At 34.1% G+C, this 14,963-nt stretch overlaps 1 protein-coding gene across 1 annotated transcript; it reads left to right on the forward strand.

The window, feature by feature from the left end:
• Nucleotides 1-2,706: 2,706 nt before the first annotated feature.
• Nucleotides 2,707-3,284, forward strand: LOC127804205 (uncharacterized). Its single transcript, XM_052341015.1, has one exon. The coding sequence runs from the start codon at nucleotides 2,790-2,792 to the stop codon at nucleotides 3,270-3,272; it is 483 nt and encodes a 160-aa protein (XP_052196975.1). The 5' UTR covers nucleotides 2,707-2,789; the 3' UTR covers nucleotides 3,273-3,284.
• Nucleotides 3,285-14,963: the final 11,679 nt, after the last annotated feature.

Consider the following 14,963-nt stretch of genomic DNA (forward strand, 5'->3'; position numbering starts at 1 on the left):
CCTAAAATCATAGACAAGGTTATTCTTGTAATTGTGGGTGGTTGCTTCTGGATGCAGTTTTTCTTTTGGAAACGTGAGGATATCTGAAGCACATTATTGGGCAAGTTCACTTTTAAAAAAAAAAATAAAAATGCAAGTAAAGAGAAAAAGTTTGGGAGTTGAAAAGGGAGAAGAGAAGCCTTTTGTTGGCAAGAAAAGCTTTTAGAGCATGCAATAGTAGAGAACAATGATGGACGGACAAAAGCCAGAGAGAAAAAAACAAATGGGTAAAATAATGCAAAGTATTTGGTCATAGATCTGCCATGGATGGAAGCATTCCCCCATTCATTCAATCTTGAGCAGCTTGTCCCAGATGCTTAGCCCGAGAGGTTTCCAGGGTACACAAATGAAGCTTCATGGAGGGTTACAAGCTGGGCCCAGTATATTTTAACATTCACATAATCATTCATCTGAGTATAAGAAATCCAAATGGGATCATGAAAATCTCATAATTTGATTAATTAAGCTTAATATATATATATATATATATATGCCAAAGGAAAAGGCTTCGTTAGGCTTTCCTCCGAGGACCCACCTACTTGTTTTCTTTAGGCACTTCCCATATTCGAATCCTTTCGGAAGTGGGATTTGCGGGCTTCCTCTTTTGCTGCCTGGACTTGCCGTCACGGATGGATGTATCATGTATCTGATCAATAAAGAAGATCAAGACTGCAATATATATGTTAGTGCTTGCAATAAAACAAACCAAAGTTTTGGTACATTACTAAAATAGTTGTTATTATACGGCAGGAGACTTGAAACGTTTCAAGAAAGGTCTTGCATATTTATAAATCTTTTTATAAACAGTGGGTTCTTTTTATTTTTTTTTTCTTTAGAGGTTAGAGTTAAAAGAATAATGCTTTCACTAAAACCTATTGAAAGGGTATTACTGATCCCATAAAAGATGTTTGGTGTTGTAAGAGAAGGTTAATATTGTATGGAAGTGGCCCCATTCCAGGCTAACATCCAATAAGTGGTGAGAGGCCGAGAGGTATTAAGATCCATTTCTTTTGCGCATATATATATCTAAAGGGTTTGTTTGATTAATAAAAGTCATAGGAAGCGTTAAGGTAATCCAAGGGGGGTCGCTTATTGTCAGTGATTTATTAAGGCAATTAGAAGTAGAAGGTGTTTTGTCGTGTAGTGGGGAGCGCAGAGAAGAGAAGTATGGGGGGCCGGTGTGAACAGAAACAGACGACTTGTATTTGGGCGAGGTATTGTTTCGTCGAATTGGGGTCTATTCCACGTGTCCTTTCTCATGCACCGCACCGTAGCACCAAATGCTCGGCCGGCCTGCCACGTGTCCCTCTAACTTCACCCATTCCTCTTCTCAATAATAGACGAGTGTCTGTACCCATCGATTTGCTCAAAATTACGAAACCAATGGCCATGGCCGGGTAAATAAAGAAAGCATTTTTTTTATTATTAGAATACAAAGCTTTCTTATTTTGCACTCCTCCTTAGTCCTTCCTTTTGAATAAGAATTCCCGATTCCAATTACTTACATGCGCTAACTAAATTAAACTGGGAACCCCCCCCCCCTTTTACTTGCTAAGCTAGCTGAATGTATATGTATATGTAGAATAGAATCATCTTTCCCGTTCTACCAGCAAAGCAGCATTTGCCACGAATTGCTTCAAAATGGTTGCCCCAGATGACATTTAGATCCTTTCTTTCCCAAATAGGAGCATCAATATTCTCCCAAGATATTGCTTTTATATTTCACTACGAATATTTATCTTTTATTGGGATTAAATAATATGATTATTATCAAAAGAAATATGAAATATACAAGTACTTGGGTTTTTAAAACAAGGAGGATAAAAGAGAACAAAAGGTAGAATATTTTTTATGTCATGGTAAGAAGTTCAAATAAATTCTTTACGCCCAAAGTTTAAATCTTTTCAGGGTAGGTTGACGTACAGAGATTTAATCAAATTATTTAATAAATTTATACCATAAAAGAGTAGCGGTGTGGTTAGAGAAATATGCTGTCCTGTCCTGTCCTGTCCTGTCAACTAAAAAACCAAGTAAGAAGATGCTTTTCTACGTTACTTTGGACACTAAAAAACTTGCTAAAAATGGGAAAGTTTTACCATTCTGTTCTCTAAAAAGAAACCCCTTTTATTTTAGTGAGGCAATGAAAATGAGTGGTTGGCGCGTGATGTTACTGTTAAGAGAGAACCTTAAACCCTTGGTCAGAGACAAAATTCACCGCTGTGATAGTCAGCAATAAACTTTAAACCGTAGTCGTCCAATTCCATCTGGATCCCATGTCTTTTGAGTTATCACTATCATCGACGGTTCTCTCTTATATAGATAAGATACATAACAATATAGTCAAAGCGACATACACGCTAGCTAGTGTTCTTTTTCCTTTCTTTTTTTTCACCTTAATCTCTGTCTAACTTAGCTGGTGATGTCACGCCGCAGTAAAATAGCGACGCCGCCAGTCCCTGTCTCCGTAATTTCACCAAAAACAAGGGCCATTGGTTGAACGTCACTGCAATCTCTAATATTTACAACCTGTCACCAACGCATTTACAGGCTGGCAGCCCCTGCCCGCTGATCGAAAAACACCATAATTTAATTTCGTCAATCCTACGTGTCAAGCTGGGTCATTTTACGGTACAGTCCCTCCTCCCATATATATATCTCTCTCCATTCTCGTTCTATTTTCGCAGAGTTCTGCTCCGATCGTTTGGCTTTCTCTAGCTAACTCCCTCCCCTGTGGATCAATAGATAAGAAAATGGGTATATGCAGTTCGTGTGAATCTAGTTCTGTTACTACAGCCAAGTTAATATTGCAAGACGGACGATTACAGGAATTTTCTTACCCAGTGAAGGCGTCGTATGTGATGCAGAAAGATCCTTCGTCGTTCATTTGCAACTCCGACGAGATGGAATTCGATGTCGTGGTGTCGGCGATAGGCGACGACGAGGAGCTCCAGCCGGGCCAGCTCTATTTCGTGCTGCCAGCTAGCCGGTTGAGGCACCCCCTCCAAGCGGAGGAGATGGCGGCATTGGCGGTGAAGGCGAGCGCCGCGTTGATGAAGAGCGGCGGCGATAAGTGCAAGTGCAGCCGGAAGCCTTTCTGCCCGGGGAAGGGCGTGAAGGCGGCGCAGAAGGTTGCCGATTGTGGCGGTGGGACGAGAAGAGGGCGGAATGGCGGTGGCGGCGGTTGTGGAAGAAGACGAAGCTTTGAGGCGGAGTTGAGTGCGATACCGGAGTAGGGTGGGGGGGGGGGGGGGAGAGATTGGGAAATGAATGGGATGGCAGTTGTGTAAATAATGTAACAAGTTGAGGGTACGTTTTTGTGAGTCGTATTTCGTGGCTGCTCTCATGAATGGGGTCGTAAATGCCATTCGGCGTTTACCTTTTCAAGTCCAGCCATTTTAGTGTCCGCTTCCAATTTTGCCCCTTGATAAGCACCACTTACCAGCCATTTTAGTCGTATACGTTCATATTTATTTTCAGATCACGAGGACCAGTTAAAGCACTTGAATCTTGCGATTAGGAGGATCCCGTTCAAGCAATCATCTAGAAAACAAAAATCATACAAGCATTAACTAATGCTACACCTCTCAATAGGTTGGTCTTAACTTGGAATTATTATTTCTAAATACTAAAATAACATTATTCAAGTTATTATTGTAAAAATAACATTAGAAGTGATGTAGCTGCTGTAGGTGTGACCAATATTATTCAAATTTTGGAGAATTAGAGGAGCTACAGCATAGGGCGGTGTTGGATTTGTCGGGTCTTATTTATATATATATATATATATATATGTACATGTTTGATTACCACACAAACAGGTAACAGTTCCCCTGAATGGTGGATTCATTCTCTGTCGGGGCGGGGCTGTCCCTGAGCTCTCTCGATCCACACGGAAATGGAATGGACTCATCAATCATAAACACATTAATTATAATAATTATTGATGTCATAATTGAACCATAAAATCTTATAAATAACATTGGATTTAGCTAGGTAATTAATAATGTAATTTGATTCAGTACTTGTAATTGCTCTTTAAGAGTACAAATATATGATTTGGGGCAAAAGGGGGGCAAGCAATATATGTGTGTGTGGATGAGTTGGTCAGTTTGGGCTTAAAAGTTAAAACGCGTAAGCGTAGGTGAGAGTCATAAGAGACAAGCGTGCGCCATCTTCTTCCTCAGCCATGCATGTCATTTCACTGTCATTTGGAGTTGGAGATGGTAAATGAAACAGACAAGAGTACGTTGTACAAGCCAACTAGCCAAGCCCACTTGCTTCCAAGAATCATCCATCAGCGGTACTACATCCTACTGTTACTGTAAATGAATCAAGGAATGGAGCCAAGCAGCTATATATATATAGCTAGCTGGGGGGATCCAATGTGCTCATCTGCCAATTCCATGATGTAACCTTTCTTTCTTTGACTAGCTAGTAATTGGATGTATAGATCCATATCGCCTACGCATAAAGCTAGCTAATTTCACCACAAGATATATAGATAATGTCAATTCACAGCTAAGCTAGCTGTTCACTGAAGAAAGCTTCTCTCGTGACTCGTGAGTTGGTCCATAATCCCTTCCCTTCACTGCCCTGCTTGCTAGCTTAGCTTATTAGCTACTTAATTAAAAGTAGTAGGGTAGGACTCCCCAATAGAACTGCAATCCAAGCGAGACCTCCTCCTGATTTGGAAAGCTTATAATATATATATATATATATATATACTCGCATCATCAACTTTACTTTCAGAATTTATATTAACAGTTTGTATTATCTTGAGTTGGAATGTATGGAGCTCAATTGGTTCAAGGTTTTTTGGTGGGGGCGGGAGAGAGAGAAAGAGAGAGGGTGGCAAATAGCTTTCAGGGGTCCAACTCAATATTATGGGGACTGAAAGGGAACCTTCCCTTAATCTTCTCCATTTTTCTTTTCAAAGCTTCTTGGTTTGGTGCTTCATCAATGCTTGCTGGCTCTATGCATTATGTATATATAATGATATCAAATCATACCAGATTCCTTGGGATTCAATTTGTGGGTTCTGCCCAGCTCTCTCCCTGGTCCACATTTCGAGCTAACTTTCTTGTTTTTTCCACCATCAGAAACTAGACTAGCTAGAATGAAAGGAAAAGATCGATCTCTTATTTGTTCAATAATTCTGAATATTTTTATTGAGTGCGCACAATGCTAACATATTATATATCTCACGCATGCGATACATGACGCATATATATCTTACTCTTTTTTCCAAATGATTGTTAGCTAGTGACTACTTATATACAAAGAAATTTGTAAGATGGTATACAAGATATATATATATATATATATATTCTCATTAATAGTGATTGACCGACAAGTATGATCATGATGGAATTAATGTTGGATGATAGATATCGTATACGGCAGGGGAATGAGGAATATTGTAGTAGTCGTGTAGATGGGAGTTGCTTAATTAGTCCTGAATCTTCAGCTGTTTCCCACAATGCCCCTGCCATTTTAGAGGTGAAGAAATGGGCAACGTTGCCCCTAGTAATTGATGGTGGCTGCTTAAGGAAACCAGACGAGGCAGCACGCAGAAAGAGATGATTCAATTTTTAGTATTATATATATGGCTACAGTGCTGAGAAATTCGTCTTGTTTTCACAAAACAGCAATAATTGGTGGGAGCTAGCTAACTTTGTCGTTCCTCCTCCTCCTCCTCCTGTAGCTCTACCTTGTTGACCTCCAAACACGGCTAAAAAAACGTGTCAAAATCAAAATGGTGGACGCATCCTTTTTCCTATTCGTTTGTTTTAACTGTTTAATTTGCTTTAAACTCACAAATTAAATGATGGTTTTAAAATTAAAAGAAAGGTATTAGATGGTGTTAAAGTTAAAAGAAAGATATTAAATGTGTGAGGTTTGAGCATATCGAAAATGTTATGATGTTTGCATCGATAACATAATATTTATTAGATGGTGTTTGTTAATCAATATAAGAGGGAAAACATATCAGATATGAAAAGCATTCCGAATGTTTGGTCTTTTCAACGTATTTGTTAAGTTTATTTGACCATTTTCAAAAAAGTCTCACGTAACCTCTTATTTCCCATTTTCAAGATAAATTTATCCGACTTCTCCCCTCAGATAAATTTATTTGGCTCTTTTAAGATAATACTCAATTACTTATATGTTCTTTGTAGGATAGTTAATGCCATTTAATGGATTTTAAATATTTAAATTTATTAAAAAAATTATTTATTTAAGTTTTATAATTAATATTATTTCATTCATTTTTAAATTGTTATACATTTTTAATACATTTATTTACTAATATAATTCTTTTCACCAATTTTTAAATTATTTTATTTAATTTTATATTTTATTATCTATTATAAAAATATGTTTTGACCATTTTTAATTATTTAGATGGAATTATTATAATTCTAATAATAATAATTTCTACTTTCAACTCTTTTTAAATTATTTTTAAACATGAATTTAGAAAATAAAATATTTATTTTTATTTTTATTTTTTTGACAATTCATATTAATCATAAAATAGTATTTTAATCATAAATTTAATAATAAGGATATTTTGGTAAAAAAACTCTTATCTTGGTACTTATCATATGCATTAACAAACACATAAAAGAAAAAAATACAAGTATCAATGGATTCTAAAAAAATTAACAAATACTCTGAAAGAAATCTTAGAATGTTTTCCTGTCTTATCTTAATCATTCCATATCTTGATCCGGAATGCATTCTAACATTATCTTGACACCTCTTATCTTGCTCATTTTAACAAACGCCTCTTAGATATGTAAATAAAATAAGAAGAAGGCGTGGGCCCCACTCCCCAAACACTCCTTACATGTTTGAGTTGAACAAACTCGATATGAATAAGAAAACAAATATGTTGAGCATATAGAAGATAGGATATATTGAGATGCAGGCATAAGAGTTGCAAATTAGGTCTTCGCTTTTTTAAGCAATTTATAAATGCCAAGTGTCGAGCATCACACTGTTATTGCTAGGTTTCAACGTTAACATTCATGTCTAATTTAAAAGTATTTACCACACTAAATAAAAACAAACTACCAACATAAAATAAACAAATTATCAATACCTCAACTTCTCCATATGTCATTCTTTTTGTTTGATAATAATAGATTGAATTATATTATGGGTATTTTCTAGACCACACTACATGGGTTGAAAACGGTCTAGTGGATCAGCCCAATGCTTCGAAACCCCATAAGTCTCGGGTTAAGGACATCAGGGCAAGGTCGCAAGTCGCTTCAACTAGGCCCAGATCACATAATGTCTTAAGCTACGAGACACGTCACTAGGCTATTCAGCTCGCGCCACGAAGAAATAACGAATTTATCGGTAATGGTTAGAGAAAAAGTCAACATTCCTAATCTGAGGCAAATCAAATCCCTATTAATGCGAAATTCGTTCTTGATTATGTGAAGCTAATAAGGAAATATTATCTTCATGATATTATTCTTCTATTCTGTATTTGATTCACATTATAAACACCACATACTATAAATAGGGGTCGAAAACTATTATATGAACACTAGCAATAATATACTATTACTCTGTCGAAATAATCAAAGGAACAGTTGTGAACTAGGCATCGTTTAAGTAGAACCACGTAAAAACTTCTTTGAGCACTTTCTCTCCCTTTCTTTTTTATTAGAATCGTATTTACTTTGTCAATGCGAGCAAACGAATCATGGCCGACTGATTCCCAATGTCAACAAATTATTTGTATAAAAAGGCTTAAAAGACCAATTTACTTTTTTTTTTATAACATTTTCTTTAATCAACTTACACATAAATAATTTAAAACTGAATAAACTCAAAATTAAATTTAATGACCATGTTATAAATCTATAGTAACTTATTCTCGTAGTCATACTTTTCAATTGTACACCAAATAAATTCATTGTGCGCACATCTAAAAACTCTATAACATAAAAATCTATCACTCATCCTCAAAAAAAGAAAAAAGAAAAGTTAAACATCATCTTCAAAGTAGTACTCTTATTGGGTGGTGGTGTCACTTTTTGGTTGGCATTAATTAATTATACATCGGCTAATGAGAATCCTTAATTCTCATTCATCATACGCAATCATAGCATTCAACAAGTGAAACCTATTCAATCTTTACCTAATTCTATAACTTTATGGGTGGTCAATTAATAAAGTGAATTATTAGGCAGAGCAGCAGCACGTGATATCTTCATTATCTAGGTTAGATGACAAAGTCATTTTTCTTCTCGGTTACTATTATTGTGTTGCCCTGCCCCCGACCAGATTTTCGTCACCCTAAGCGCGAACCGGGCCGAATTTGGGTTACGATTTACGAAGGCTAATTAGGCCCGCCTTTCTCACAACCCATAATCCATCAACAAAAAATTAATATTTAAGGCACCCTATTACCAGTGTTTTTAAATTTGGAGGGAAACTGATATGTGATTTAGATAAAGAATTAATTGACTTATCTTGATTTAATCGATTTGCTTTCACCGGTTGACAATTACTTAAAACATTATCATTTTGAGCAGTATAAATAGTTAAAAATATTGCTTTTCCTAAAAATCCTAACACCCTTTCCACACTCTGATAATTCATCACTTCGAGTTTTTCTGTCGACCTTTGAAGCACGAAAACAATTTGAAGACGTCGTCGACGCTCCCGTCCGTGGGGTTGATTGATCTTGACGGGGTGTCTTGTACATTGATTTTGTAATGGGATTTGATATTTTAGTGGTTAATCTATTCTTATTATTGTGCCTTATGTAACTGCCATTTGATAAAAAAAATTTACATTCATCAAAAGACTAACGTTTTAAATAAGGATTTTGTTGGCACTAAACACTTATTAAAGTATATTTAATATATTTTATTTTTAACATCTAATTAATCATTTCTATAACAAGTGAGTAGCACTTTTCACGGCTTATATATGTACCTGATGGCTAAGAAGTGTTGTATTAATTTTTTATTTTTTTATTGATTTAACACTAAGATTGATCGAAAGAAAGCGTAATGCTAACTAAACTCTCTTAAAACATTTTCTTCTTACCACTCTTACTCTTATTCCACAAGAAAAGAAAAAGAGTGAACAAAAACAAAAACAAAAAAAAATGTTTAATAAGCGAGTATTGTTATTGGTATTGCTATCACTTTTCCATACTAAAATACTTTTGCTTGCATTTCCAAGTTTCCAACCACTTGTTCACATTTGCAGCCATCCGTTGGAAGTGCCAGCAAAAACCATATATATAGAAAAACAAAACAATGTGGAACAGTGGAAGTGGGCAAAGGAAACAAATGGCCATGTCTGCCTTGCCTTTTGGCTTCATCTTCTTGTATCAATTGCCAATTTGAAATTCAAACTCCATAAGGCTGGTTGGCTATATAGTACACAACATGCCAATGACACATACAAATCCTCCGCCATCCCCATCCCCCACCCACATTCTCTCTTGTCCTGTGCCAAAAGTGCAATGTTTCTTCTGCAATCAGATCCCCCCACCCGCCCCATGCCATATACGCTTAGCCCTCTATGCATCACATATCGGATGAGCCCCCATTAATTAATGTAGTGGGATCGACATCCACTCTCTCCTTTAAACTTACGAATCAATTTTAATAAAACTCACTTGAATAATTACAAACTATCATAAGACTTTAATCTCCTCCGTGCATTATTGGCAATATTAGCAATGGAGCTACCACATTCACCTTGTTGTATGTTGCAGTGGACATTTGTTTCACCTGCTTGATCTCATTTTATAAAATTTAAATTATTTTGAAAAGATTCGAACAGGGTTCGTTAGCATCAGAAACAACAAACGACGGCCGAAAATTGAGGGGGTGGTGGCAACAGTGGAGGAGAGTGTCGACGGTAGGGCTGGGCCGAGAAGGGGGTGGTCGGTCACGGGGGAGGGAGGGGCATCGACGGCGGGGCTGAGCCAAGCAAGAGGGGGCGAACGACAGCGAGGGGAGGGGGCGACGACAACGACGTTGGGACTAGGCAAAGATGGGGTTCCCGCAAATGACAAAGATGGGACGAAACGGGTCATGGGGAGAAAGAGGGAGGGGGGATTTTTAGTGAGTGGAGAAGAAATTGGGATTTTTCTTGTATAAATGCTAAGAAAAAAAAATCAAAAAGAAATTAAAAAATTTCCCTAAAAAACTCCCTGTAGGAGTTTTGGGACGTATAGGAGTTCCGAGACATCTAACATAATCCTTTTCTTTTTCTTCTCTATTAATCTTGTAAACTACCAGTTGCTCATCTCTTAAGTATGCAACCATATAAAGTTGACTCCAATAGCCTCTCCATCCTATTTTTTATTATATTATAAATAATTTATTTCCCTTATTTTTATTTTGTCTCAAAAATTACATACGCTCCAATAATATTCTCTTTTCTTCTCTTTATTTGACTCATTATTTTATTTATTTATTAATAAATTTTAATTCTATTGATTTTAATATACACATAATCAATAATTAAATACACAAAATAATTAAATGCACACATATACAAAATTAATAATCAAATATATATATACATAAAATCAATAATCAAATACACAAATCAATAACCAAATAGATAAATACATAATATCACTTATTCAATACATAAATAAAGAAATAAATAATTCAAAAAAAATCACAAACCACATGAATGATGGTCGTTCTGCTAGTTTTGCAAGCTGTTAGTCATTCGTGGAGCCACCGTAGCTGGTTGATGTAGCTGGTCATTTCGCTGGTTGCTGCAACCACCGAATCTGATGGTCAATTTGTCTTTCACAACACCTACACCTCTCTTCTCCGGTCGATCATTCTCTTTTTTAGCTGATATCATTTTCTTCCAGTATTGATGGTCATTGTAGGGAGCGAGATGGCGATATTGTCCTTGTAGATTTCGATCCCATAGTTGGCGATCGAAATGAGCTTCACCAGAAATTTAGCAAATGAATTTGGCGATGATAAGGTCTGTTGGAGGCATGATTTTTGGGATTGGTTTCCTAAATTTATCGATGGCAATCAATTTAGTAAACTGTCTAAGTAAGCTTAATTTATTAATATATTATCACTAGTTATGCACTTTTAATATATATATATATATATATATATACTTTTATGAATTTATTTATTTAGTAAAAAAATTAAACAGCTTAACCCCTTTTTCAATTTGATATCTGATTGGTTCGGTTGTGAAAACATTGCCTATTACAATCTAATTATATCATGTATGAATAATTGAACATAAAATTACAAATTTAGTTATTCATAATTTATATAAATGATAAGATATAATTAAATTAAAATACTACACTTATATTAAATATTGTTCTTTAGATAGACCAAAAAATTGATGTAAGAGGATGGATGGGTGTTAAATCAAGGTCTTTTTCGTCAAACATAAAAATTGCTGGCAATATGAATATTATTATACTAATAGAATTCTTATATTATTATATCTTTATGCATAACAGTATAACCTATTAATTAATACATAAAAATAAAAAAAAATAGAATATAAATATATAAATTAAGGAAGTAGTGAAAAATGGCAAACATATGGAGAATAACGTTTAGGAAAATGAATTTTTGGCCTTAAAATGGGAGCAAGGGTGAATTTTAATTTCATTCTCTCATGTTAGTTTAGTTAGAAAAAAAAATTAAAATAAAATAGCCAAATGACCTCATTCCTTCATGAACCTTCACTTTAACAATTTTGATATTAAGAGACATTTAAAAACACCTCAATATGTAGTTTATTGGGACATTTTTACTATTAGGCACTAATAAAAGTGTCATGTGTAATTATGCCCTCAAAATTTATTGAGACGCTTACAAATATTGTGTAAATTCATTAAAATATCCTTCTTAAGTTTACATGTAGTGATATTTAAAAATGCTTCAAAAACAAATACGGTTCTAATTGACTTAAGGACGCAAGGCCTTCCTTTTTGTATGATATCTCTCTCTGCAGCACATGATGCTCTCTCCCCCTCTTGATTATTCCTACAAGGTCTTCTCTTCGCTCATGATGAGCCCTATGAAACGGCCGCGTGGCAAGTTAAAAAATAACTCCAGCGTGCTTGCTTCTCCCTTGGCTCGAACCCTAGACCTATCATTCTTTGTGCGTATGTGTGACCACCTAATTTGCAAACCTCCTTGTTAATATATGCGCCCATATTAATTTTATAATAAATTGACTCTATTATGGTACTTTATCATAGGGTCTCATTATAATTATTTTATTAGAACACTTCAAAAATTTTGCCCTATTAAAGTTTTTTATGAGAGCAATTCACCAAAGTGTCTCATTAAAATTATTTTATTGAAGCATTTAAAAAATTATGTCCTATTAGATTTTTCTATTAAGACACTGTATTGTTGCATTTTATTAAAATTATTTTATTGAGACATTTCATTAAATCTTATCTTAAAATAATATTTTATAGGGTATTGTTTAAAAAATACTTTATAAAAAATACCTCAATAAATGTTTTTTTGTTGTAGTGCTTCCCAGCTATGGGACCTATTGGCTATGGATAGCCGGGGAGTGTAACATCTAACATTACTATTTACTAGGTTTGATTGTAGCAATATTATTAATATTGGGTACATATATACTACATGCTTCTGTTGCTCTCTTTTTCTGTTTAAAAATAAATAAATCAGAGTTTTGATTTAAGCCCTTTGGTAAGATTTGAATCTCATCCCACCAACGCCATTTATTTATTTATTGTTTTGTTTTTTTAGGAGACATGAGAGAGGGGATATAAGAGATAAATATGGTCATTTTATATTTTTTAATAATAAAAGATATTTTTATAAATTTTTAAATAAAAAATGTGTCCTTGGAAGAGATTTGTGTAATTGACATTATTATTTGTCGATTGAAATTTTTCGTTTTGGCCGCGATGAGTGAGTCCAAAAATGCCAAGAGGAGAAAAACAAAGATATCAGATGTGAGTCAACATAAGCGATTTTCACGTGATTCGTCCAGAACGATGTCTACTCCACGACTGCACTCTGATTATTCTCTCAGAATGACGGTGTCTGATTATTCTCCTTGTACCCCTCATGGTATCTCTGACTTATATTTATAATGATGGGCCTTTATAATTTGAATAACATATAGAAATATAAGAATGACGGTGTCTGATTATTCTCTTTGTACCCCTCATAGTATCTCTGACTTCTATTTATAATGAGGGGCTTTTACAATTTGGATAACATATAGAAATATAAAAATGACATTCTGGGGGACAAACAACCCTTATCATCTACACAAAATCGGGAGTGAGATCCTTATTACGAGGAGCATGGGCTGTTGCAGGTAAAGTAAATAGACCTTACCCCTGACTTCTCAGCAGGTTTGCCACTTATGAGAGCTGGAGGTTTTAGACCAGCGATCTGGATGGTCCAGCGAACTGAAGGTTTTGCTCGTTAGTCGATCGCTGAGAGTTTGCTAGGGGTTTTGCTGGGAGCTCGCAAGGTGCTCGTTTTACGAGTTTCGAATTTCAATAGTGTATGGACTTTCTTTGACGGGGCCGCCTAGGCCTTTTAGGCTTCGGATGATTAGGCCGGTCCATTGAACTGAGTCTGACCCACGAGGAATGATACGAGAAATGTGTACAACATTATTATTACTATTATTATTATTATTATTATTATAACTAGTGGATTACCCATGCGATGCATGGATATTGTAAAAAAAAAAATAAATCGTTAAAGTGAAAGTTGTATAATTTAGTAATTATAATAAATGAAAACCACAATAAATAAGTAAAAAATAAACAAAATAATCGTGTTACAATTATGAGAATACAACAAAATGATTATAAATTTTGAAAGATTTCCTTATATACATTCAAGGGTAGACAAATAATAAAAAATACATAACTTTATCCCGAAAACCGTATAGAAAATAAACCTAAATTAACATGTAATACAATAAGCAATGCGTAAAAAAATACAAAAATTACACGATAACAGGAAAAAAAAAATAAAAGATAACCAACCTCTTTATTCTAAAATATGCATTCAATGATAGACATTTTTTTTTTTATTTTCACATGTATTTGTCTCATATGTGCGTGCCACACGAACCCTCAATGCTTAATTTTTTCTAGTTGTATTCATATCACTCACTTCATAGAATAGTGGTGCTATGTTACACCAGAAGACCAAACCGGATAAAAAAATACGGTTAAAATTTACTAAATAAAAGTAAAGAAGAAGAGAAAATTTAAGAAGAATAATTGAGAAAGGAGAAGAGAGGAAATGAAAGTGTTGAACGGGAATGAAGAGGAAGAAGACAGAGAGATATTTGTTTTATTCTATTAATTTTTATTTCTTCAAATTCTTCAATTTCTCTCAATTTATCAAATCACATATCACCATTAAGTTTCTCTTTTTTTTCCACGCTTTGCTACACAATCTGAATCTTACTTAACATAATTTTCAAAACACAAATTTAATTTGTATTTAATTTCTCAAAGTCCAACATATAACACATCTTCGGAGTAGACCAATGGAAAAAATGAGAATTAAATAAATGACAATAATCAATTAAGTTGAAAAATAAAATTATGACATTTAAAATTATAAAAAATAAATTTAAATTAATTAAATTGTATGTAAAATAAAGATAATTTAAATAATCAATTAATTATATAAATAATAATAATCAAATTTTCAAAATTGATTATTCAACTTTATATATTTCTCTTAATAATTAATTACCACATTGAAGATAGGTCAAATTATTAAAGAAGTAAAAAGAAAGTTAAAAAATAAGATTATAACATTTAAGTTATATTTAAAATTATACGAAAATAAATTTAAATTAATTAAACTATATATAAAATAAAAATAATTTAAATAATCAATTAATTATAT

Source organism: Diospyros lotus, chromosome 6 (assembly GCF_014633365.1).
Source record: "Diospyros lotus cultivar Yz01 chromosome 6, ASM1463336v1, whole genome shotgun sequence".
Taxonomy (NCBI): Eukaryota; Viridiplantae; Streptophyta; class Magnoliopsida; order Ericales; family Ebenaceae; genus Diospyros; species Diospyros lotus.

What these genes read in the sequence shown, in the direction of transcription:
- LOC127804205 (XM_052341015.1), top strand. Translation starts at nt 2,790, where the DNA reads ATGGGTATATGCAGTTCGTGTGAATCTAGTTCTGTTACTACAGCCAAG.